Source organism: Vigna angularis, chromosome 11 (genome assembly GCF_016808095.1).
Source record: "Vigna angularis cultivar LongXiaoDou No.4 chromosome 11, ASM1680809v1, whole genome shotgun sequence".
NCBI classification, from domain to species: Eukaryota; Viridiplantae; Streptophyta; class Magnoliopsida; order Fabales; family Fabaceae; genus Vigna; species Vigna angularis.
Genome location: NC_068980.1, coordinates 5,751,219 through 5,777,976, shown reverse-complemented (window position 1 = coordinate 5,777,976; position 26,758 = coordinate 5,751,219). Strand labels below are relative to the sequence as shown.

The window sequence follows — 26,758 nt, the reverse complement described above, 5'->3', positions numbered from 1 at the left end:
GAGCGTTCGGTCTGAGACCGAGCGCTACTTAGGACGAACGCTCAATAGATGACCGAGCACTAATTAGAACGAACGCTCGATATAAGACCGAGCGGTACGATCTGAGTTTAATTATTTAAAATCGTTGGATACCACTAGAATGAGCCGAACGCTCAAATCTAGATTTTCACAAGACGACGCTCATTCTTAAGCCGAATCCTTTCCAAATGAAAGAATTCCTACTCTAAATCATTTTCAGGGAAAACCGAATGGTAGAATACCGTTCGATGACGAGCGTGCATTATCAAAGTAAGGACTATTATATTTTCCAGATTTTTCATCTACAACAAGTTCTCATTTTTCATACGATTCAAATCTTATAATTTATCTCCACCATAAATCTCATACATTACAGAATTCGTATTATCATACATCAGTTCATACTTTATACCTCATATCAAAATATCAAATTACATACTTTATAAGATTCTCATCAATCATTCACACCAAGCAACCATCAGCATACGAATCAACCAATGCATACCATATTCATTCATTGTAAAAGCGATCGTTCATAACTAATACATCCGCATACATCTCATGCATACAATCCATATCAAACATGCATACAACTCACAGTATAAATTAAATCACAATAAGCTTCTCTTACCCGGATTCAGTAGTGAACGTCCTAAAGAGTGGGTCTTGACTCGTCTAGAAGAAGCTTTCTCCTCGTTTCCCTTAAGCTCTCCAACTAAACTAACCAATAGAAAACGAAGGGCTTAGCCTACACCGTTGCATGCAACTGAATACAGTTACAGGAACTCCAGAAACGAGCGTCCAGTGAAACTTACCAGAACTGGAAGTTGTTCGGTTTGAAATGAAGCTCGCGGTGCAGGGAACGTTCCTACGGTGCTGAAACGTGAACGGAGAAGAGTTTGGTGAGTTACAGTAGAGAGAAGTTTGGGAGGTTCTAGAGAGATGGAGGAGAAGAGGAAAAGTCTGAGTTTGGGAGAGAAGAAGGTGCGCGTAGAGAGTGGGAGATTTTCCAGAAAATTTGTTTTTGTTCAAAAACCCACTGTCAGACGGACGAGCGTCCCTCTACACGACACCTGCGCTCCACCACTGATTTCAGAAGCTTCCACTTTGACAAGTGGCGCACATGCACGGTTCGTTGGTGGATTTTCAAATACTCAGAACACGTGGCACGGTGCATTTATGGGAGCAGAGAGGTGAATCATCACAATAATAAATGGGACGTGACAGTATTTAAGATGGTTTCTTTGTCACGTTTTGTTATGACAAGACATCATGTTTTGTGCAAAAACTAAAAATTGCAATAGTATTAACAAAAGTAGACAAAGAAATTAAATGATAAACCAAATTTTCTTAATTTAGGTATGTGTTGCCGTTTTCCCAGAGCAAGTGTCTTGGGCCTCCTTCCTTGACTTTGGGATATCCTTCTACCACACTTACCACATGTCATAAACATCCAAAAAAACAAAAAAATTATCCACCTTTTCATTTTCCAAAAAATAAATACTGACGAAAATACAACTCACATAGAAAAGTCAGAATATTTAAAGCATAAATATGTATACATAAATCACAAAAATAACTATTTAAAAATAATAAAATTTTACAAAGCGGAAGAAATTAATACACAAAATAAATTAAAAAGTATTTGTTTAAAATTTTCTGCAGTTCGATAATTGGTTTTAAGTTGGTTTAATTATGTTTTTGTCCTTTATTTTCCTAACAAAATCTCATATTAATTTTTTAATTTCTTTTGTCTTAATTAGATATTATTTTTGAAAATGTGATTTTTTTGTGTGTTAATACTGTATCAACAACGTTAAATATCATATGTCAGTTTATTATTTTTTATCTTTTAATTTTAAAAAATTTCCACATATCAAGTTAGCATTTTACTACGTGAAAAAATTAGTATGATGTCACGGTGATAGTATCATGTATTATTGCAGTGCTAAGTGTTATGTAAAAAAATTCAATTTAGTTTCTCTATTTGTTATTTGATTCAATTGAGTCATACTTTTTAAAAAAAATAGCATTTATATATTATTCCAGACTAAATTTAATTTTTTTATAAATTTATATTGGTATTTTTATTAAATATTTTTAACAATATTAACTTTATTTTAATTTATATTTTACATAAAACTTTATTTATGTTTTTTTTAAATTTTGAAATGTATTTTTATTGATATTTTATTACATTATATTTTAATATTGTTTTATATTTGAACTTATATTTCAAATAATTGTATATAAATTTATAAATCTATACAAATATTTAAAATATAGATTTATTATCTAACTAATCTTAAAATTCATTTTCATCTCTTACTATTAATAAAGGAACACTTTATACTCTTTATTCTCTTTAATTTTTATATTAAAATTATATTTATGCAATATATATATATATATATATATATATATATATATATATATATATATACAACAATTTGTTTATAATTGAGTGGAAATTTATACAAATATTTGAAATATAAATTTATAAATCTATATAAATTTATATACAATTATTTGAAATATGAATTTAAATAAAAAAAACAACATTAAAGTATAATCTAATAAAATAATACTACAAATTCATTAAAATTTTAATACAAAAAATTTAAATAAAGTTTAATGTAAAATAAAAATTTAAATAAATTTAGTTTTATCAAAAATATTTTATAAAAATATCAATTTTAGTAAAAATATTACTATAACATTTATTTAAAATTAAATTTGATTTCAATTTAAAAAGAAATAAAAAAATTTTATTTTAAAAAAGAATAAAACTAAATTGAATCAAAATAATAAATATAAGAATTAAATTGAGATTTTTCACAATTTTGCATTATGTCTGTATTTCATGTGCCAAACATTTATTTGGCAAGTGAAATTTTTTTTAAATTAAAAAAAAATAAACAATCACAAATGGACTCATGCTACATGAATTAATGTCGATATTGTATTATAGGAAATAACTAAATTATATCATATTTTAAGAAAATAAAAATCTAATTAAAAATTTGAAATATCAATTTGAGTTTTTTTTTCTAAAAATGGTGAGTAAAAAGTTAATTAAACCATTTTAATTTATATTTCAATTAGGTAGTAGGTCATATAAGTACTCTCAATTGTATAACTAATAGTTTTTTTTATTTTAAAAGGAAATAAAATAAAAAATTAGAATGGAGAAACTTAATAAGAACAATTGTATATTCAACCTGTTTTAAAAAAATCCATACTACATCCTACATCTTAATAAATTCCATTGGTATGGACAATATTTTGAATCCTTTGTAACCAAAAAAAATAAAATAAAGAATAAATGTTAAATTATGGTATTGGAGTTGGGCGGTAACTACACCAACTTTATAATTTGATGAGCTTAAGGCTGTTCATTGTTTCTGAGTTCTGACTTTTGTAGGACACAACCAAACCACAGGGACAGTTGAGCTTATTCATGCTCTTCATGTGCAACGACCAAATATCAAACACAGTTCAGTGTACGATTTATAAGCACATTTAAACATAATAATCCACAGTTTAATATGAACGAGTTAAGTTTAAAATAAAAAACTAAATCTAAATATCATTTTTTATAAATTGATATGATGAGATTGAGTCAAATTTAAAATTTATTTTTAAAATGGTATATTAAATTAAATTTAAAATTCATTCTTTCACGTAAATAAATCATATAAAAATATTTTTTTTTCTCTATACCTAATTAATGTCCATCTTACCAATTAATTCAATTATATATCATCTACCTACATTTAAAAAAAAATATAAGTAATTTTTTAATGTGAGAGTTTTTTTTTTAAATTAAATTGAAATCTTGACTTCACTATCACCAACAGCTTACCCACAACCCATCTCATAAGTCATAATTGCTCCATGATAGTTTCTTTTCTTATATAAAATGCCTCGATTTAGATTCACCTCACACACCACTTTGCCTCTTCTTCACAATCTTTTCTTTCTATTTCCTTCTCAACACATTTTCTCCAATGGAGGTCGGAAGTGTTCTTCACTTTCTTCAAAACAAAACCATTTTAATCATTGGAGCCACAGGCTTTCTAGCCAAAAGTATAATCTCTCTCTTTCAGAGTGTTATGTCTGCACTTTTTTGCCATATTTGTGATGTCTTTGGTTTCTGCATGTTTCAGTTTTTCTGGAGAAGATATTGAGGGTTCAACCCAATGTTAAGAAGATTTTTCTTCTTTTGAGAGCCTCAGATGATAATTCTGCCACTTATCGATTGCACAATGAGGTATATGAACAAATACTACACTCATCCTTTCTTACATTTATATATATCTCACTTTTTCTCATGGTGGTAGTTGTAAAGTAGCACACTAGTAAGTACTTTTATACACCAAACATCTCATTCAACTTTTATCTCATATCACTGTTACTCATTTGCATAAGATCATATTACTTATTACATCGGTTATTTTTATATTATTATAAGCAAATCACACTTTCTCATGCAGAAGTGTGTATTATAGATAATAAACGCACTATTATCATCATCATAAAGGTGGTGATGATAATTAAATTTCAGCACTATGCAGTCAAGTCTTTGCCGTTCTCTCCAGTTTCCATCAATCACTTTCTCATTACATGTATGTTATAGTCTTTATATTGTTAATTAAGTGTTTCTTTTTATGAGAAAGATGTGCATCATAAACAAACCAGTAATCAAACACAACATGCCAGCTCTTTATTATGGTTCATTGTCAAAAAACTGATATTATATATTCTTCATAGTAACATTTCTTGTGAATTTCTCCGATCTAAAATGCTTCTTGCGAGCATTTATGTGACTAAACATGAAATTAAGGACTTCAAGTAGATAGATATATGGATTGCTTTTCATATATCATTTTCAAGTTTGTCCCCATCATTAATGAGTGAGCATATGGGTCAGTTTATAAACTCACAGCAAGTCTGATTTAATTAAACTTGTTGCTAATTGGAGCTTAATATATATATATATATATATATATATATATATATATATATATATATATATATATGTATGTATACTTGTGACGATTAGATCATAGCGAAGGACTTGTTCATTGTGCTAAAGGAAAAACTGGGTGCAAATTTTAAGTCCTTCATTTCTGAAAAACTGACTCTGGTGCCGGGAGACATTTCCTATGAGGATTTGGGTTTGAAAGATTCAACTCTGAGGGAAGACATCTGCAATCAAACGGATGTTATAGTCAATTTGGCTGCAACTACCAACTTTGATGAAAGGTGCAAGATTAAGTTTCATACACATTTTTTTTTTTTTGGGTTAGATTAACATATTTGTATTATTTTTCTTCCTTAAAAATTAAATGCAGGTACGATATAGCTTTGGGTCTAAACACCTTTGGGGTGAAGCATGTCATGAACTTTGCTAAACAGTGTACTAAACTGAAAGTGCTTGTTCATGTATCAACAGGTTAGGATAGTGTGAATCCATCTGAATATATTAAAGAGCACTGTTCATGAATAAAATAAAACAAAAAAGCATTAATTGGTCTCACAAAGTGGTGTTACAACTCAACTATTTCAGCCTACGTATGTGGTGAGAGAGGTGGACTCATACCAGAGGACCCCTACCACTTTGGTGAAACACTAAATGGAGTGTCTGGCCTAGACATCGATGCAGAAAAGACCATTGTGTGTAACAAATTGGATGAACTAAAAGAACAAGGAGCCACAGAACGTGATGTTAAAATAGCCATGAAGAATCTGGGTATCAGCAGGTTTGTCACAAACCCTACATGCTTTAGCATATACTGTCATATATTCATAATTTTCTTCTGCATAAACTATTAGAACATGATTAATCAGTTCTGGTTTTATAGCATATAAGTCATAAAAGTGTTTGGTAAAAAAAAACAACTTATACCAGATATTAACCTTTCCCATTAATTCAGAATGGACACAAACTGGACATGGTCCAGGCAAGTGATGTTCAAGTTCAACCACTTTTTCAAACTCAGCTTTGCTTTAACAATTGTCTCATTAGTTATGAACACAGTAGTATTTATTCTGAGGGAAAATGATATTTATTCATGCAATAAAAAAAGAAGAAGATTAAGAGCATATGAACAACTTCTGTGAATTTGTTTACTGTTACATTAATAATGGAGGTATGGCGAATCACACAATTCAATGCAGAAGTTATTACAGGCCACACACAAACATGTGGCACACTCTGAGATACAAAATGAAGTGAATGAGTCAGCCTGTATATCCGTCTGCTACCATTTGCATATAAATTATAACAATCAAAGAAGTACGTGTTGCATAATGTTGAACTTTATTTCCCAAGATGAAATGATAACATCTTTTCTTAAAAACATTTTAATAATAGACTACGTGTTATTGTTTTATTGGTTCATACAGTTGAAATGCACCAGTCACGAACTACCGTGGACGATTAATGTAAAAAAAGTTATGAAAAACAATTTACTAAAAAAAAACATTTTCCTTTCCGATATAACGTGAAGTGATTTTGGTAGATGGATAATATGAAACAATCTGCAAAAATATGTGTGAACAGTTAAAAGAATAGTTGCTATCATGCATATGTGACAACTGAGAGGCACAAAGGTGAATCATCATGATGGAGACTGTAGTAGATAAAAGCCATTGACTCGAGTGTGCTTCTTATTCTACCACAAAACTATGCTTCCATAGGCTAATAAAGGAAAAGTACTACTATTAGCTGGGATACTATACATGTAGAAAATTGTCTTGTTCAAAAGGAGTTTTTTTAATTGAAGTAACATATTATGGGGAAAGAACCAATCAATATTTAATGCTTTGTCTTTGTTTTGGATAAAAAAATCTCTTTATATAACAAGTTCAAGTATTTAATCATGAAATATTAAGATTAAAAAAGGTTAAATAAATTTTTTTGTGGTCATATGTCATATAAATTTAATCTAAATTATTTAAATGTAATTGAATGGTTCAAATCCTCTCATTATTACACAAACACTCTCAATTGTCCTCTTTTATCTTTTTTTCATATGTATATTGCATCATATTTAAGGGGTCTTAAGTTGTGAAGTTTTAGTTGATAAGTCTTTACCATATCTTAAAAACAAACTATTAATTTATATTTACAAATATAAAGTTATATTAACACCTCTTGCATAGTTTTTTTGAGAATATTCTACATAATTATATATTTTTTAATATTTACAATAATTTGTGTTAAAAAGACAATGAATAATTAAAATATGAATAACTTGTAATGTTTTTTAAAAAATAATTAAAAGAAAATGAAAGCAAGAGCAACCAGAGAAGAACTATAAAAAAATTGAAAAGATTTCAATAAATATTAGTATAATTTATTATTATAACATTTAAATTTAATTGATATATGTATTGACTGTTTTGTACCAAAAGGCTAAGATATCAAGATCTTTCTAGAGAATGGGAGGGACAATAACTCTACCAAAAGACGGGTCCATGTCCTCTAAAACATGAACTAAAAATGTTAAAAAAACAAGCATTATTATCAAATAATTATAATAATCTTTAAGAATCTAAAAGGCAGTATGAATATGATATCCCTGATATATTATATATTATGATTTATATGTATATTTATAATCCGTTATGCATATTTTCTGTAAAAGTATTACTTGTTTAATGAGAAATTGACTATAAGATACTATAAAAGGAAATAAAATCAGCATAATTATTATGTTTGGTATGTATAATGTGATCAGGGCAAAGGTGTATGGATGGCCAAACACATACGTGTTTACAAAGGCAGTGGGAGAAATGCTTGTGGAAAAACTCAAAGGAAACCTATCTGTTGTTATTCTGCGACCTACCATTGTCACAAGCACAATGAAAGAACCTTTTCCTGGTTGGGCTGAGGGTGTCAGGTAAATAAAAACTTTTACTTTTCACCACCCATATATTAAATATTCAATCTTTCTTTTTAAGAGTCACTTAAATTTTAGTAAATAATATTGTTCACATAATAATGTAATAATTAATGAAGATAAGTACCATGATTAACTACATACTGCTACTTCTAGATAAAGGAGTTTATTGGGTCCAATAATGTATGCAGTTGTGATCTGTACCAATTACTGAAGCAACTGTTTGCATTCAATTATGTATCCCCAACTAATCATGCTCATTTAAGTGAAAAAAGTTTTAAAATAAACATGAAAATCATCAACAGCAAACAGACATGGATTTGGTTTGAAGAGAATGGAAATGTGAAAGTGAAAATGTGAGCTAAAAGTGGAAGGTTTTTGCCTTTGTTTGTTGCAGAACCATTGACAGTTTAGCTGTTACTTATGGGAAAGGAAAGCTAACATGTTTCCTTGGAGATATCAATGGAGTTGTGGATGTGGTGAGTTACTGCACAAAACAAAATACACTGTTGTGTTGTTCTGATGAATTCTGTTATAAAAAGATATTGTGAATTTAATGTGTAGGTCCCAGCAGACATGGTGGTGAATGCTATGCTAGTGGCCATGGTGGCTCATGCAAAGCAGCCAAGTGATATCATATACCACGTGGGTTCCTCTGTTAGAAATCCACTCACATACTTGAATCTCCAAGACTTTGGATTAAAATATTTCTCTGCAAAACCATGGATAAGAAAGGATGGCACACCAGTCAAAGTTGGCAGAGTGACTGTGCTGACCAGCATGGATAGCTTTCAGAGATATATGTTCATTCGTTACCTCCTTCCATTAAAGGTTCTTCTCTGGTTTATCTCCCTTCATCAGTCATCATCAACATACTTAAATATCAAACTTTTCATAATGATCAGTTCATGACATGCCCTTTTCGGCTTCATGTTGTTTTCAGCTAAAAGCTTAAGCTTTTTACTTCATAGGAACGATTCATGGGTTTGAGAGATGTAAAACAAACTAAAAAATGAGAACTTTTTTAAAATTTTCCTTTTTGTAGCTGTCTCAAGCAATTAGTACATAGGAGTTACTTAACAAGGTTGTTTGACTATGAAATGACCTATGATTAGTGTGAACATTAATGTAACATTGAGACAGTATGAAACTTAAGCTGTTTTTGGGGTGATTAGTTCATTACATGGTATTATAAACTTCATGTTGTTTTCAACTAAAAGCTTAAGCTTTTGACATGATCGTGCATGACATTCAAATTCTTGACAAGACTTTGACAAATTTTCCATCAAATAGGGACTGGAGCTGGCCAATGCTGCACTTTGTCAGTATTTTCGGGGAACATATCTTGAGCTGCATAGGAAGATCCAAGTTGTGATGCGGATGGTTGAACTTTACAGACCCTACATGTTCTTTACGGGCGTGTAAGTGTTTGTAAACTACAATAAAAACTTTACATGCTTCAGATTTAATGCACATTTTTTAAGTCTAGCAAGTGTGTTAGTCACATATGCCAACATAAACACACCACATTAACATGTTTAGTTATTGAGTTTATGAGGTATTAACTGAGGCAGAGAATGTTAATTATGCAGATTTGATGATATGAACACAGAGAAGTTGAGAATGGCAGCAAAACAAAGTGGGACAGAGACAGATCTGTTTTACTTTGATACAAAAGATATTAATTGGGATGATTACTTTATGAAGACCCATATTCCTGGCATTGTCAAGTACATTTTCAAGTGATGTTCTACTTATAGGTAATTGCTGAAAGTAGTAAACTTTATCATGTTTAGAAAAACTTCTCCATAAAACTTACAAAAATAATAAGGTAAAATGAATTTGAGTTTATATAGTTCCACTTAAAGAAAGGTTAAATGGAAGAGTTTTAATCAAAATGATGAAGCTAAATTGATTTCAGTGAAAGTTCATCCAATGTTACCTTTTTATTTTTGTTTAAGTTTTTACGGAGAAGTTTATCAAAAACATGTTTAAGTATAATATTGTGCAAGAGGGACAGCATTGGTGCTATTTATTTCTCAAGATCAGTGTAATGGGTACCGGCTAAATGCTAATTACGTTTGGAAAGTTTGATTAAGTGTAGCAAATATCATATATGTTTTGCTGTCTTCTGCAATTAATGGTCTCCAATGGAGTTTGTGTTGTTTTTATCCTTTACAACTTTGATACAGCAGATGTTCACTAACATGTTAACATGAAAAAGAAAAATTCTAACCAAAGGTCTTCTTCAAGACTTCCAAATTCTCTTGAAAAAAGGGGAAGAGACTGATTAAAAATGTTATTAGCAGCAAAATACTAATGTTCCTTCTTAGGAGTTTTCACAAAGTGATGAAGTCATTATTCATTTAACGATCTTGAACAACAAAATATGATTCATTTGTGAATTATGGCTCTAACTTTTTTCGAGATATTATAGTAAAGTAATAATAAAATGAAATATTTTTACATTTGATACATAATATAAAAGTAAAATAATTATGAAAAACTTAACTTTTATATTTTTTAAAAAAGAAAAATATAATATCAAATGAAATAAAATATTTATGTGTTAAAAGTATAATTTTTTACCAAGACATTTATGTTGGGTTTTTCCATTAGATTCCTGTATACTTTTTTTTTTTCAATTTAGTTTTTAAAAGTGAAATATTAAAAATCTTAAAATTAAGGATTTTTTAAATGTATAATGTTATTAAAAATTAGTGTTCATTGAAATTGAAATTAGGATTAAAAAACAAAATTAGTGTTCATTGAAATTGAAATTAGGATTAAAAATCGTTCACGGAGAATTCGCAATTAGGTTTTCTTTTGTAGGTTGCGCAAAGAGGAAGATGAACTTCTATTGTCGCGATTCTAGGGTTTCTGCAGTGTTTTAGGTTTTTTGGGTGCAGGTTTTTCATGGTTCGGCGATTGTGCTTGATAGAGGATGATGATGATGAATATCCATGGCGGCGAGAACTGGATTTTGAGATTTGGACTCTTTTCGTGCACGAAGGAGAAGTACGCGAAGGTGGGGATGATCTGGAATTCACCTTGCAGGTTTCGCGATTTGGACTGCTCGTTGATTTGAGTGTTCAGACTTCGCGGTGGTTTGCTTCGTGAAGAAGAAGATTGGGCGAAGCTTCGTGGTGGTGCTTGGTGGTGGTTGAACGAGGAGTTGATGGTGGTCGACGACATGGAGGATGGTGGAGAAACTGTTTCGTCACGGTGGCCTGAGCGGCGTTGATGGTGGCCGACGCAAGGTGGTGGGTGACGGTGAAAGGAGAAGGTTAGGATTTGGTTGGTAGTAGGTAGAGGCAATGATGCGGCACAAATTTTAATCCCCAAGTTTAAGCCTAATTTCAATTTCAATTTCATTGAACCCTAAAAGCTTTGTGAATGTCAGTTATAAGAAACTTACCTATCAATGTTTTAAGTCATAAAAACTTAACTTTAAGTTAATTTAACGGTAAAGATTCAATTTGAGTCCATTTTTCACTTTTAAAGATTAAATTTGAAAAACAATTTATACAGGATCTAACCGGAAAAACTTGCGGTTGTTATGATTTATTTCAGAAGATAAATTAGGTGAATGAAAAAGAATGTTTTTCATGTTTAGCTTTCCTTAGTAGATAATGAAACATGAACTGTGGTTGATTCACAAGCTTCCAAACTGTTTCACACCAAAAAAAATATTTTGACATAAATATTTTATATTTATTTGATATTTTTTTGTTTTATCTTTTTTATATATATAAAATTTTACCTTTTTAAAAAGTATTTTATTTTTATAATTTGTGTAAAATGAATATAAATGAAACTATTAGGTCTGAACATTGCATGTGACAGAGTTTGGTTGTGTATGAGACATGGTCATGAATAACAGGACCCTACATATAAACATATATGTACTGCTCCAACTGTGAACTTAATAATGAAACCTAACTGATAATGAGGAGAAACATGGCATATGCCTCAATCTTAGCCAATAATAATGGTGTGATTTTATCTATCAAATTAAAGCATATTAAATATTATGATCATATACACATCTAAAAAAACAAATAATATATATTAAAACTTTAATTCAATAATCAAAATATTATTATTTTGAACTTTCTTTAAATATTATCGTTTCTGTAATTCAATCCTCTCTTAGAGTTTATTTGAATAAACTTTCCTATAAAAAATTCTAATAAAGAATTTTTATAAAATAGTTTATACACATTTAATAAAAAAATTGGAAAGTTTTGGTCCGATGACACGTTGCCTGGTCAAATGGGCTATACCAGAAATTCCAGGCCCGTATTTTGAATGCATAAGTTTATGGTTGGAATTAGGTAAAATGGGTTTTATTTTAAATACATTTCACTAATTTCTTAAATCTAATACTATTGTTTTATATATGAAAAATTATTTAAAAGCATATTTAAAATTAATTGTCTCGATATATTTTACATATTTAAATCAATGCTCAATTGAAAACATCCAAAGAAAAGAAAAAGAAATTGAATCCTTATTTACCCAGATAAAAAACATAATATGCTCAACTTCATCTTCATATTACTAACTCTTCACTGATATAATTTGATAGCACAACAATTAATAATAAAATTATTTTATGATTTTAGAGAATTCGGAGAAATTGAATTATAGAAACATACAATTTCTAATGAAATAAGAAATAAACACTTATAATATATTTGTAAATTTTCTATTTTTTATACATTTAAAATATATTTCTATTAAAATACTATGTCTTACAATTTGAGTTATTAAAATATGTTTTTTTTTATTGAAAATTAAATTCACATGTATTCATACTCTTAAGAATTAAGTGGTATACTAGTCATGCATAAATTGTATGATTAATTTGTTGGTTTGGTAAGTCACCAACATGATGAAATTAATTTGATAAGTAGGAAAAAATCAACCATACAACACATTTTTTTCAAAGTTTAAAGAGTAAGCATAAAAGTTATTATAATATTAGTAAAAGAAAGAAGAATGTTAGGAAGACACACAAAGTTAAGAGTGTTTTTTTAAAAGTTTTCATGTTTAAAAATTATATTTGTAATAGAAATTTTTTAAACATTTCTAGCTTTTGTTTTCAAACAAGTAATGTTTGGGTTTAAGAAGGTGAAAGAATTTAAGAAAGACAAAGAAGAAAATAAACATAAAATATGGCTTGTTGGTGCCAACTACACGGCTCGAAAACGACACTTAAATTATTAAATAAATACAGCAATAAACATATTACTTTCAAGTGTTTAAGTTTTGCATGTACGTTTTTACATTAAGAATGTTATAAATTCTATCACAATTTGGTGTCGTAATTAATACTTAGGTCACATCATCGTGTTAAAATAAATAATTATTTTAATAAAAGCGTTTAATGAACGTTCGATAGAATTAAAAGAACAAAGTTTATGTAAGTAATGATACTACGATTTATTTATACAGTTATTTAATGATTAATTATATATTTCGCGAGGTGTAATTAAGTACATTTAAAAGACATGTTAAGGAAAGATTTTACTTGATTGAAAGTATAAAAATTATCATTTTAAAAACTAACTTATCCTGATGAAACTCAACTTAAAATGAAAAATCTTTTATAACGTCTTTTTGTAGAAGTTATTCTTTTTTACGCAAGAAAATAATCGTGGTTCTAAAAGCACTTTTTCTTTAAAAATAGTTTCTTGAAAGAAAAGGCAAACAAAGGTTTCGTTAAGAAGATCTTTTTGTGATGAAAATTGTTTAAGATTTGGTAGTTTTTGCTATTAAAATCAAAATTGGTGAACAAGAAGTTGATTGGAGGGTTTTAGAAGAAGCTACACCAATCGAAAAGTGATTTAAAACGTCAAAAACTACGTTTTTCAAAGCCGGCAAACGCAAATAACTTGTTTGGTTTGATCTCCTTATTTTATGGAAAGCTTCGCGTTTTGAGTTTGGCATCAATCAAGATGTCATCTAAGTTCCCTTCACAGTGTTATTTTTCATAGAAAAACTTCTTTGAGCAAGTAAAAGGACATCACATTTTACACATACAACTTTTTGAGAGTTACATATATTTTTCTTTTAAATATTATTTTTGATGTATGTATATTAGTTAATTTTAGGTATTATAACTCATTTTCTTTTACTTTTCTTTTAAACAGATTAATCAAAAAACTAACTCAAAAAATACTTTCAAAAGCTGATTAAATAAATAAGATTCAAAATTAATTTAAAGTTGTTTGAGTGAACATATCAAGAAGAGTTGGTAAGCAAGTAAGTAGATAAATGTGATAAATGATAATTAGCATTATCATTGAAAAGTAATATGAGATGTGACTCTTGAGTTAATAATCCAAGAAGTAAGAGAAGAAGATGAAATCACACCAACAATACACATGTAGTAAAATTAGAAGGTACTGAAAATAAAAACAACAAATATAAGAAAATTTATATATATATATATATATATATATATATATATATATATATATATATATATATATATATATATATATATATATATATATATATTACATCATAGTCTATCTATGTTGGAAGTCTCATATCGACTAAAGATAGAGCTAAATTATAATATATAATGAGGTGTCAATCTCATCTTACAAGTTGATTTTCTAAGATTGGGTTAGGCTTAAAAATACATTTTCTAATATGGTATTAGAACCTATCCTAACGAACCCTCATCTTACAAGCCGGACTCAAATCAATACAAACAAACTTATTTATACATTGAGTATATCTAACCATCTATAAACAACATACTACAATAGATTATATAACACCAAAAAAGTTCAAGTCTAAATTAATTATGTGTAAAATGACAATAACATATATAAGCAACAAAATTTATAAACCAATTATCAAAGTGGTATCGTGATCTCTTATACGTGGTTGTTTACATGTTTACAAATCAAATTTGAATGATGTTTTAAGTAAAATTAGTTATTGAACTTTCATGAATAAAACGAAGAAAATAAAAATTTAAATATTCTCTTTTTTTTTTCATATAAATGTGTATAATGAAGTTCATTGAATCTTATTTTTATTAAGTCGAGTTTATTTTTTATTTTTTGCATAATCTAAGGAGAAAGAAGGTCTCTTTGTTATTACCCCATGCCAAAGATACACTTTGGTGTAACAAGTTTATTGAGTATGAATATGAAATGAAAAATAATGAGTAGGTAAAAAAAGGTCTACGTTTTCTTTTAAACAAGAGTAGCAAGTAATCAGAAGGTGACAAATCCATAAGCAAAACAAGCAATAAGCAACAAAATTTCATGAAGCTTGTTCAACAATTTTCGTGGTTGAAGAACTGATTGACCATTACAACATCGGTGATAATGGTATTAGTTATCGTCGTCGTCATGTGATGCCCATGTTTTTTCCTGAATCAAATTATAGTGAAAATCATACGCAACATATTACTAATATTTTCTTAATGTGCATGTACCTAAAAGTCTGATATATACCTTGTTTAAAACAAATTGTTAAATTAAGGACCACACTTTTTATTAAAGTGTGATGATGTTAGTGAAATTGGACAGCAGGTAAGCTATTTACCAAGTTTAATTTGCATGAGATTACAAGTTAAATTAAAAAATATTATTCAAAGGATAAATTTAACATCATTTTAAGATATTATGATATTCTTCACTTTAAGATTATGGAAGATTTATAGTATATTATACACAATAGATAACAAATTTAAATGAACAAATCTCGTCATATAAACTTTTAATTATATAAACCTGTAAGGTTAAATTAAACTTAAATATCTATTCTTTTAAAAATGATATCAGAATTATTTAAAGTGTATCATAATAATATATGTTGTTTATTAGACTCAACATAATGTATTACTGTTATTTATTAATATCTCATCTTAGACTCAACATAATATACTATGGGTTGAAGATTTTCACCTAAAAATAAGATAGATTTACAATGTTAACATCATTTTACATAAAATATTGAATTAGATTTATAGTTAAGTAAAAGAAAGAGAAAATATCATCACTTTACAAATCCCTTTTAAAATATTTAGTCAGATTTAAAGTTGAACAAAAGAAAGAGAAGATATATATATAAATTTGTTTTGATATTCATTTCTAAATATGAGAGCAAAGTTCATTGTTTACAGCGTTATCCATCACTGTCATTGTTATCTTTTGTATATTCCCACACGCCCCTTGAAATTCCCAACCGTTGAGCTTCAGAATTCAGGACCGATCCAGAAGTCAAGAACAGTGTTGCAGAAAGTACGCATTTATACAATTCAATAGAGTTAATATATGCATTTGCAGATATATATAGTAATGTTTTGGCTCAAAGTACTGTTTACATATGTTGAAAACCGTGAGGGAGGTTGAAAAGCTTCATATTCACATTTCAGTGTTACCAACAATTAATGCTTACTGTGCCACAGTACAAGTTATTGCAATACATGTGTAACATGGTCTTTCCTTTTGTGTATTGTCTAATACTATATATATAGATGCATGTTTGGGGCATTACATTTAGACAACAAAAACAACATTGTGTTTGTGTTGTGTCTTACTGTTTGATCAAGGTTTCAAATCTCTCTCTCTATCAATCTATCTCATAATTTATCTCCAATGGAATTGGGAAGCATAATTCACTTCCTTCAGGATAAGACCATCTTAGTCACTGGTGCCACTGGTTTTCTTGCAAAAAGTCTCTCTCTCCCTCTCTCTTTCTGTTATATTTCTCCTTCTAAGCTTGCTTATGTTGTGCTTCTGCTACGTACTGATACTAAGCTATATATATATATATATATATATATATATATATATATATATATATATATATATATATATATATATCTGTGTTTTCTTGTATGATTTTGCAGTTTTTGTAGAAAAAATATTGAGGGTTCAACCAAATGTGAAGAAACTTTATCTGCTTTTGAGAGTTAAAGATACTGAATCCGCTACTCAACGCTTAGATAACGAGGTGAATGAATGATCATATAACTTTCTTTAACTTATAGCATAATCTATATATTCAATGTATTTGAATGTCTTTCAACTCTCAAGTGCCACACATCCTACTGTTTTTTGATTTGTACGTAGATCATAGGGAAGGACTTGTTTAGATTGCTGAAGGAAAAACTGGGAACAAGATTCAGTTCCTTTGTCTCAGAAAAGCTCACTGTGGTACCTGGAGACATTTCTCATGAGGACTTGAATTTGAAGAACTCCATTCTGAGGGAAGAAATTTGTAACCAAACAGATGTTATAGTTAATCTAGCTGCAACAACTAACTTCGATGAAAGGTAATGTTCAAGGTGATACAGGTTTTTGGAATAAACACTATATCTTGAGCTTTTGTAGTAAACACTAATACATAATACATGTATTATAACAACATTTTGTCTATTATTATTTATTTGTTATTATAACGAGATACTCTAAACTCAATGAAAAAAATACTAAATGTGTTATATGTTTAAATATTGTCAAAAAAATTTGTGTTAACTTATCATTATCCTATAAATTTTTTAACTGTGGCTATATCTGTCACATAGATTAATAGTATATGTTAGGTTTCTTGCTTTGGAACCTAACAACACACCCTCTCGATGCCGATAAAAGAGATGAAACTCAAACAATAACATCCACTGACAACAAATAATAGAGATGAAAGGTGGATTCTCTTATTCACAGTAGTAGAATTGTCACTTTACAGAGAATGGGATTAGGAGCATAACCTCCCTGGTTGAGAGCATAACCTCTCTTCACATGCTAAACCTGACTTTACAAAATAATACCCGATTATTCTGTGCAGAGTTACAAGAGCTCTATTTATATCAGCTCTGACCCGCTACCCTTTTACAACCGACACCCGCATATCCTTAACTCCTAAACCCACCTATTCTATCATCCTATATCCTAACAGTGTATGTGTTTTTTTTTACAACTTAAACTCTGATTTTAATGTAAATCATGGTTAAACTGGTTGATAAAACTTTATAATCTATTCTTATGTCTTTTAAATTTTCAGATACGATGTTGCACTGGGTATAAATACATTAGGAGTTAAACATGTGATGAGCTTTGCCAAGAAATGTGTAAAGCTGAAGGTGTTTGTCCACGTATCAACAGGTTAGAATATATATATATATGCTGCCCAAGACGATGAAAACTTGATCTTGCATTCAATCTTGCAGTTTGTACTATATCTTACACTCTTGAAGAAAATAATTAATAGTTATGAAATATACAGAAAATCATTCTTAAAAACCACTATGTCCAATATGTCGAGAACTATAGTAGGAGAATTTGTTTGTTGTGATGTTGCAGCTTATGTATGTGGAGAAAGAGGAGGACTGATACTAGAGGATCCACATCACTTTGGTGTGTCACTAAATGGAGTGAGAGGACTAGACATTGAAATGGAAAAGAAGAAGGTAGAGGAGAAACTGAATGAGCTGAAAGAGGAGGGAGCCACAGAACATGATATTGAATTGGCCATGAAGAACTTGGGAAGTAAAAGGTTTGTTCCAATTCTACAACCTCCTTCATCTTTATTAAATAACCAACAGAAGTTTATCTATAATTTCATGTTATTCCAAAGTATATTTGATATCTTGTAAAATTTTCCTGTCTAACAAATCACCATGATTAGAGCAACGATGTATGGATGGCCAAACACGTATGTGTTTACAAAGGCAATGGGAGAAATGATTGTAGGAACTACAAAGGGAAACATGAACGTAGTAATTGTACGTCCCACAATCATTACTAGTACTTACAGAGAACCTTTCCCTGGTTGGATCGAAGGTTTAAGGTACATCATCAAATCACATACTATATATATATATATATATATATATATATATATATATATATATATATGGTTCAATTATGTGTTCCTTTTGATTTTGCTTTCAAAGAAAGTGGTACTAAGAAATGGAAACACGTAGAAAAAAAAAATTCTTATCTGGTGGGGAGTTTTTTGCAGAACCATAGACAGCTTGATTGTTGCTTATGGTAAAGGAAAGTTAACTTGCTTCCTTGCGGATCTTAAGGCTGTTTTTGATGTGGTAAGTCAGTAACCAAACTCTTTCTTCTTTTATTGGATTTTGTGAATCTTTGGTTCGGAAATTCAGTCTCACTAAAATTATTAAAAGGTGAACTTTATTAGAATTTCAAACATGAATCCAAGTCTTAAGTTGAGTAAAAATAGAAAGTAGAAAATCACGTAAGATTAAAGATCCATTAATCTATTGTCTTAAAATTTTCGATAAAAAATAATGTCAATTTCTTACATGATTAGACTTAGATTTCATTTGTATTGATGTCCCATGATAGATCCACGAATACAATAGTTTTTGTATATGAAAGTCTTGCTAAGTCTGAGTCTCACGTTATTAACTCATTGTTTTAAACTTTTAGATTTCAACTGAACATATTTTAATTTCATGTGTGAGTTGAACTCGTATCTTATTGTTGACTCTTCAAATCAGTAGTTCTTTTAAAAATGGTTGATGACTAATGTTGATGAGCTGAAACCATTGTTTGGTTCAAATATACCATGAAACAGATACCAGCAGACATGGTGGTGAATGCAATCCTAGTGAGCATGGTGGGTCGTGCAAATCAACCTAGTGACATCATATACCATGTGGGTTCCTCTGTTGCAAATCCAGTTAGGTACCTTAATCTTCGAGAGTACGCCGTAAGATATTTCACGGAAAAACCTTGGATAAACAAGGAAGGAAAGCCCGTAAAGGTTGGCAAAGTTACCATATTGAGCAACATGGATAGCTTCTACAGATATATGTACATTCGTTATCAGCTTCCCCTAAAGGTTACTTCAAATCCTTAATTTCTATAATTCATCCAAAGTAAAAACATCATGTGACAGAAATGTTGTAAATATTGTGTGCATTTGATAGGGACTGGAGCTGGTGAATGCAGCTTCGTGCCATTATTTTCAGGAAATTTGTGTGGACTTCAATAGGAAGATCCGCACAATCATGCGATTGGTTGAGCTTTACAAGCCTTACTTGTTCTTCAATGGGATGTAAGTTAATTATTAAAGAAAAACTTATTTTGATAGTGATATTGATTAACTGACGAGAATGCATGTTTTGTACACAGATTTGATGATTTGAACAGAGAAAAGTTGTGGTCAATGGGAAGAGAAGGTGGAGTAGAGACTGAATTGTTTTACTTTGACCCCAAAATGATTGATTGGGAAGACTATTTCATGAATATCCATTTTCCTGGAATCATAAAGTATGCTTTCAAGTGATGAATACGTGCTTGCAGTGCCCATTTTAGGGTTTATCATATGAAGCTTCAATTTGTTGCATTCAAATTAGTGCTCCCGAGTTTATAAGTGTTTGTGAGTGTATGCTTGTTTCTGTGTTTCCCTTTTCTGTAGTAAATTAATAATAATAACCAGGTACTGATTAAGCCACTAAAGTTTCAATATAGAAAAAATTATAGCAATTTCTAGCAAATCCTTTAATTTCTTATAAGAATTTCCATGAATAAACTTGTAATACAAACTCTTACCGTAAATAAAACTATTAAACGAAGACTGAACTGAATAATCAGTATGAAATGGCTTTCAAGTTTGGAATTGTCTTCCCAGATACCCCAGAAAATTTCCCACATAGCACATTTTACTTTCCGTTATAATTGGATTTTGAGGAGCAGAATCTTACTTTCCGTTACCAGAAAATTGGTAAGAATGAAAGCCAAATTTTTAGTGCGTTTTCCGTTCTTAAAAAATAGAAAATTGAAGGAAAATCTTCAAATTAATTGCAAAAGCTAATATTTTACAAATTAATTTTTGATTAAATAAACTTATTAAGTTGTTTTAAAAAGATATAAAATAATACATACATGAAAAAGTTAATAATATATTCAATATTAAAATTGAAAATTTAGGTTACAAATTAAATTAAATAATGCAATCAATGTTATATAGATGCGTTTAAGTTTTTAAATAATATAATAGTCATGTTTCCGTTACTAAAGTTTCAAAATTTATATTGAAAATGCAAATATTACTAGTCAACATGGTAAGGTGGACAAATTTAAATTAAAGACATGCCTCATTCACTAACTTAGAAAAACAACACCATATTATGTTATTTAATTATATTTACGTTTTCAATATTAATTTAAAATTTTCATTTTTATCTTTTTCAATTTTGAAAACGTAACTACCAATAGTATTCAACAATTTGAGTGTGTATTCATATTATATTTTGTAGGACATGGGGAAAAAATCTTCTAATTTGAATGATCGTACCAATGTTCCCATAAAAACATGTACCACATTCCGTAGGTTCTGAAATAGTCCTTATCCACAATTTTGCTACCAATTGAAGTAATTTTCTTTACAATTACTATGGCAAAATGTCATATAATAGTAAAAGAAAATTAAGTGATGCTAGTTAAGTTAGTAATCATCATTTAGTATTAAAAAATTAAAGTATAATTGTTGAACGTTTAGTTCTTGAACAAAGAAACCAACTTCATATTTGGACTAGTTGATGATGTTTCATTCATTCAGTATGCACTAACTAACCAACTCTTAGGAACCATGACTGAAACCCCGCACCACTTTAGATACTTACAACAATGAGATTAAACAGTAACTAATGGATTTTGAGATTCCACTGGTGTAGGGTTGAAAATATACCTTTTCAATTAGCTTCAAATCATTTGCAGAAGCTCAATAACCACGACACAGTTTGCTGCCGTTTATATTGCCACCATTATACCCAAAGCAGTTAAAGGACAAGTCAAACTAAGGGCAAGCCCACGGAAAGATTTATCATGAAGGAGGAGACCTCTCTTTTCTTTTACCACTGATGGAAGTGGCATTGTTTTCATCGACTTGGGAATCCAAGCAGCTACTTACACCATTGGAAACAGTAGCGACAGCATCATGACCACTTGGCCGGGTAATGCAGAGCCAACATATCGAAGACTCACTGCTAGTGCCCGGTGCTAGCGGTACATGCCAATAACCTTTTTCCGATTCCTGAAACATTTCAAGAACAGCATTTAGAAACAGTAGTCAAGAAACAAAGTTCTGAATCTGACGAGGCATGGTATACAAACATTTTGGATGCTGAAGTATTTAGGATTTTTATGTTTGCAAGCTCAGCTTAGATGCCACGTGAATAATCTCAATGCTCTTATACAATGTTTCACTAATAACAATCATCAGATATACAACTTCAATTTCCAAACATACAACTTCACCGGTTTCTACGCTATTTTTGTAATATGAAACTAATTAAGAGGTAGAAAGATATACACAAACACATTGGCCAATTGAGAATAAAAACAAGCAATTGATAATAAAAAAGGGGTAGAAAAATCGTGCTCAGGCATCTTGAAATTCCTATGGGTTTGGAAGGGTGTCACATCCCACACACATTGGCCAATTGGGTAGATAGAAAGAGCATCCAAGGTATCTTTGCGCCGTAGGTTTGTTTACTGCTCCTGCTCAGGCATCTTTATATTCCTTGGTAGATGGAAAGTGTATCCGAAGCATATGTAGTTAAGCCATACCCTAGTAAATAAATCGTGAGTATCTTGCTCAGATGTCAGAGCAAGCACCATTTCACCAAACATTTGCAAGTATATTCCAGTGTTACCCCTCTGCTTATCAACAATAAATACAATGAAAACATACCATGCTTAAGAAATGAACAAACAAAAATGCAAACAAAATATATATTAAGCATTACTATTTGCACAAATGCCGATATTTTGGAGATCAAACTAATTAAGAATAACTTATCTGCATCCACACCAATTGTAGGAGACATACAATTGTCATCACAAAAAGGATCTCACTCTGATCCCTGAAGGACAGAGATCAAAGTTGCTTGCACAACTTCATGAACATTAGAGGTAAAAAAAAGTTTAAAAAGAATATACTGAATCATCACTTTATTAAATGACAATACAAATCTCTTGTTAATAACCAGAATACAAGAGATGAGAATACCAATTGTCTCAGGCCAAATAGTAGGAAGATATACACAAACACCAATGAAAATGATTGAGGTGGCACTGGGAACTAGTTATTGAGTCCCGTTCAGAAGGTATAGAGGAATTAAATTAATTATTTAGGGGAAGTTTGCTAAATGAGAGAGGTGGGTTTTGATTATTCTCTTCTTCATCTAAAGCAGAGGGCATTGCAGTATAGGTGTATTCTCTGCAGGAGCTGTGCTCCAGAAAAAGTAAAGCAGCCCCTTTTACACTTATGTTTTTTCCTTCGTCTGTGATTCGTTTATGTTTTGAAGCTTACACTGACAGAACACAATAGAATCCCTTTACCCTCAGTCCTCAATCTTGGGTCCCTAAGTCCTAACTTCCTACCATCTCCCCTCGAATACCAAAAGATCAAAACTACTAAGTTGTCACACAGAACAAAATGCAAGCGCATCCCAGAAGGAACAGTAGTAGAGTGGCCATTCCAAGCATTACCTGGATAACCAATGAATATGATGGAGGCATCTGAAGCTTTAGGTTTCCTTTAATAAAAGTGTAGTGAACCTGTAAAGAAAACAAGATAACTAGTAAAGAAAAAGAAGGGTAAGCCATATAAATCTTGAATAACCTACATATCACATGTTGAACTATACGCAGAAGAACCTTAACAGCTCGAAACGGAATCAACTACTCCTATGTCAAACATAGGAAAATGTCCTAAAGGGAATAACAAACAATTAAAAATTATGCATCACCTTTTTTTCACAAAAACTACACACCCCTCCCGGAAAAATCCCAATCCCACATAAAACAGGTACAATAAAATTTAATTAACACAAAACATAATATCCAAATGAAAAATCTCCTGAACTAACCTTAGGAGTAATCAATTTCAGAAAAGTGCCCAAACATGACACAGATATAATAAAATTTTAAATTAAATTTATAGGGAAAAAGATCCCATAGAAGACCCATTTTAAATTGTGAATAGGCAACAACTCACTCGTATATTGCTAAAGTAAGTAAAGCCAGAAAAATGAATAACTTACCTGATGTCTTTCTTTCCACTGGTTAAAAAAGTTACTTCCTATGAGTTCAAATATGTGATCTCGCATTTCATCATTTGTCACAAGCAAACACCTAAGTTTTACTGCGGCAAAGAGCCAATACCTGCAACCCAAAAGATTAATATATAAGTAAATGGGTTATTAAACTTAACAGATTGAAACTAAATTTTAAAAATACATATGAATCAGTGCCAAACAGAAAATAAAAATGCTATAACATATTCATGAAAAACACAACAAAGAATTTTGACTAAATTAACTATTAAATATTTGACCCTCCAAAAGTTACAATCGTTTACATTTTAGTACTTAAAAAGTTTAGCTTTCATTTAGACCTTCTCAGTTATTCAAGTCCTAGTCCACTTTGGTTTTACCAAGAGCTTCAGCTGTCTAATGCAGAAACATATCATACACGGGACATCGAATGTGAATTAAGTCTCACACAAGATTATACATATTGCATAGATAACATGATAAATTCAAGTTTTAAATAAAGAGTCAAACAAAACAAGAAACGATATGGTTGTCCAAAGATTAACAGTGAAAAGCAAATGCAATGTTTAGGACATTTATTTGGAAATTTACCAATCATCATTGGACCCATTAGGAGTTGTATACAGTGCACCATTATTCATCCACTCCTCCACCAGTTTCCTACTGGAAGGATTTTCCATTAGCCCTCTTAGGCGCTTATTGTGCAGCACAACCAGCGGCCATTTATTCCCACTCTGATTGTAAAGTTCTTTTACAACACAATCAAGCTGCACTATTACAAAATCAACAATACAAACACAATTAGCTGCAAAAGCAATCAAGCAAAATTATCAGGCAAGAGCAATAAACATACATAACTTGTTCAGACAGTAAAATTAAAGGAACTCTATAACTTAGGAATACAACCTGAGAAATGCTAAATCCACCATCAGCAAAATTTTGTTTGTAGAGCCCAACATTTGCTCCATCCACTATAGCTTCATAAGAGTCATGTTTTTCAAGCCAGGCCTGTAAGGGATCAACCAGAAGTATCAAAACCAAGCTATTATAGCTAGACTAACAATATCAAGAGTAAATAATGGATGCATCAATATTGCGAAGGGTTTTTATACGAAAGTAATCCAATCACAAATTGTCATGCATATTAAGTTTGTTGACTTTAACAATAACACCCCTAAAAAGTCATACCTATCAAGATTCCTGATTGATACCTACCTAGCACAGAAACTAAACTCTAACAATAATATATCATCATTCATGTCATTTAAAATTGTGTTGCATTGCAATGAATGGAGATATCAACAACACCTGAAATTCACTAAAATTGGCCTTGACCTCTCGTTCCAAGGCCAAGCCAGCAACAGACCCTGCAAACTTCTCCGTCTCCGAATCATCAATATCAACACAAACCAATTGCTCCCCACAACAACAACAATGTCCATCGGCACCAACACTCGTTCTGTTGACGGCCCAATCCCCTTTACCAATCCATCCCTGACCATGCCACCCTCCCCCATTCCGCAAAACCCCCTCTCTGACCTGCCCCACATCAAATTCCACCTCACCAACCTCAGAGGCCTTGGCACCACAAAACCACTCCTCAACAACCACCGCAGTGGACTCACTAACACACCTCACACAGCTTCTAAGCTTATGCAAATACTCATACACCTTGTCCGCTCTACCACTCCGCGCACTCACCTTCAAAAGCGCGGCGAGTTCCGCCTCCTCCAAACTCACCCCAACGCCATTCATGTGCTCCTCCACCTCGTAGGCCTTATCCGCGTCTAGCATTTCACAGAAACAGAACAACGCAGGATCGTAGGTTCGCAGCCTCGGGGTAGCGTTGTTGTACTTGCCCATGCCGTTCACCAACTCGAAGGCATAATCGGCGTCACCCTTGGCCGCAGCGAGGCGCGCAACGGCAGTGACGGAGGCCTCATTGGGAACGACGCCGAGAGAGGACATGTGGCGGAAGACGCGGAAACCGTAATCGAGTGCGGTGGTTTTGAGCGAGTGGTCGGCGACGGAGTTGGAGCAGAGGTAGAGGAGGGCATTGAAGTGGTGTTGGTTGAGGCGCGTATTGTTCAAAACGGCGTCGTCATAGAGGGATATGGCGCCTCGCAGGTCCTTAGCCTTGGAACATGAGTTGAGCTCAAATTGGAACTTTGCCTCAGGATTTTGACTGGTTTTCTTCTTCTTCTTTGGATTCTCCATCGAAGCGCAAGACTGAGAAATTGGTCCAAGGATTAACACTTGCAGGGTTTAGTTTAAAACCCTAGATGGCGGTTTTTTCTTGGGTTCGTTCGTTCCAAAGAGATGGCAGTTACTCACGATCGGACCCTTAACCCATGGGCTTGTCTTTGGTCCGTAAGAAAAACTACAACTCCTTTGTTTGTTACTTCGAGAAGTTAGAAATGGTTTTGAGCGAAATTTTAAATTATTTTTATTTGTATTTTTAAAAAACAATTATTTTAGTTCTTAATTTTGAATGATGATAAAATTTTGTTCATGTGGTAAACAATATAATATAATGACACGAAACTGTCATGTGTTTAATTTTTTAACTAAAATTATTTTTTTTATAAAATCCAGCACAATGAATTCGTGGGAGCGTGAAAATTAAAATTGGGAGCATGGATAAATTGGATTCAACTCACTTCTTAACTCTTTTTCAAAAGAAAACATTAAGAAACAACAATTTTCTCCTTGTCTCCTCTCTAGTGTCCAATACTAACACCACATTTCCCATTTATGGTCA

General features: G+C 31.0%; 3 protein-coding genes across 6 annotated transcripts; 2 read left to right on the top strand and 1 right to left on the bottom strand.

Moving 5' to 3' along the window:
- The first annotated feature begins 3,955 nt into the window (after positions 1-3,955).
- Positions 3,956-11,236, top strand: LOC108332511 (fatty acyl-CoA reductase 3). 3 transcript variants are annotated; one of them, XM_017567809.2, is made up of 11 exons: positions 3,956-4,107; positions 4,188-4,291; positions 5,084-5,286; positions 5,376-5,476; positions 5,591-5,783; positions 7,767-7,928; positions 8,326-8,407; positions 8,493-8,759; positions 9,222-9,349; positions 9,521-9,688; positions 10,838-11,236. In XM_017567809.2, exons 1-10 carry the CDS (start codon positions 4,029-4,031, stop codon positions 9,672-9,674), a joined length of 1,473 nt encoding a protein of 490 aa, XP_017423298.2. In that variant the 5' UTR covers positions 3,956-4,028; the 3' UTR covers positions 9,675-9,688; positions 10,838-11,236. The 3 variants fall into 3 exon arrangements, with proteins under 3 accessions (XP_017423298.2, XP_052726742.1, XP_052726741.1); XM_052870782.1 differs by having other exon boundaries at positions 10,761-11,236; XM_052870781.1 differs by lacking the exon at positions 10,838-11,236 and having other exon boundaries at positions 9,521-10,115.
- A 5,099-nt stretch (positions 11,237-16,335) lies between these two features.
- On the top strand, positions 16,336-20,408 carry LOC108333646 (fatty acyl-CoA reductase 3). Its single transcript, XM_017569118.2, has 10 exons — positions 16,336-16,637; positions 16,813-16,916; positions 17,036-17,238; positions 17,967-18,067; positions 18,266-18,458; positions 18,591-18,752; positions 18,927-19,008; positions 19,509-19,775; positions 19,864-19,991; positions 20,069-20,408. The coding sequence occupies exons 1-10, from the start codon at positions 16,559-16,561 to the stop codon at positions 20,220-20,222; spliced, it is 1,473 nt and encodes a 490-aa protein (XP_017424607.1). The 5' UTR covers positions 16,336-16,558; the 3' UTR covers positions 20,223-20,408.
- A 974-nt stretch (positions 20,409-21,382) lies between these two features.
- On the bottom strand, positions 21,383-26,400 carry LOC108332306 (proteinaceous RNase P 2). 2 transcript variants are annotated; one of them, XR_008246152.1, is made up of 7 exons: positions 25,306-26,400; positions 24,904-25,005; positions 24,589-24,764; positions 23,986-24,106; positions 23,432-23,500; positions 22,052-22,508; positions 21,838-21,971 (listed from the first exon to the last, which is right to left on the bottom strand). XR_008246152.1 is itself a non-coding variant. In XM_017567492.2 (6 exons), the coding sequence occupies exons 1-6, from the start codon at positions 26,212-26,214 to the stop codon at positions 21,762-21,764; spliced, it is 1,587 nt and encodes a 528-aa protein (XP_017422981.2). In that variant the 5' UTR covers positions 26,215-26,400; the 3' UTR covers positions 21,383-21,761. The 2 variants fall into 2 exon arrangements, 1 of the variants encoding a protein (XP_017422981.2); XM_017567492.2 differs by lacking the exon at positions 22,052-22,508 and having other exon boundaries at positions 21,383-21,971.
- Between the last annotated feature and the right edge of the window lie 358 nt (positions 26,401-26,758).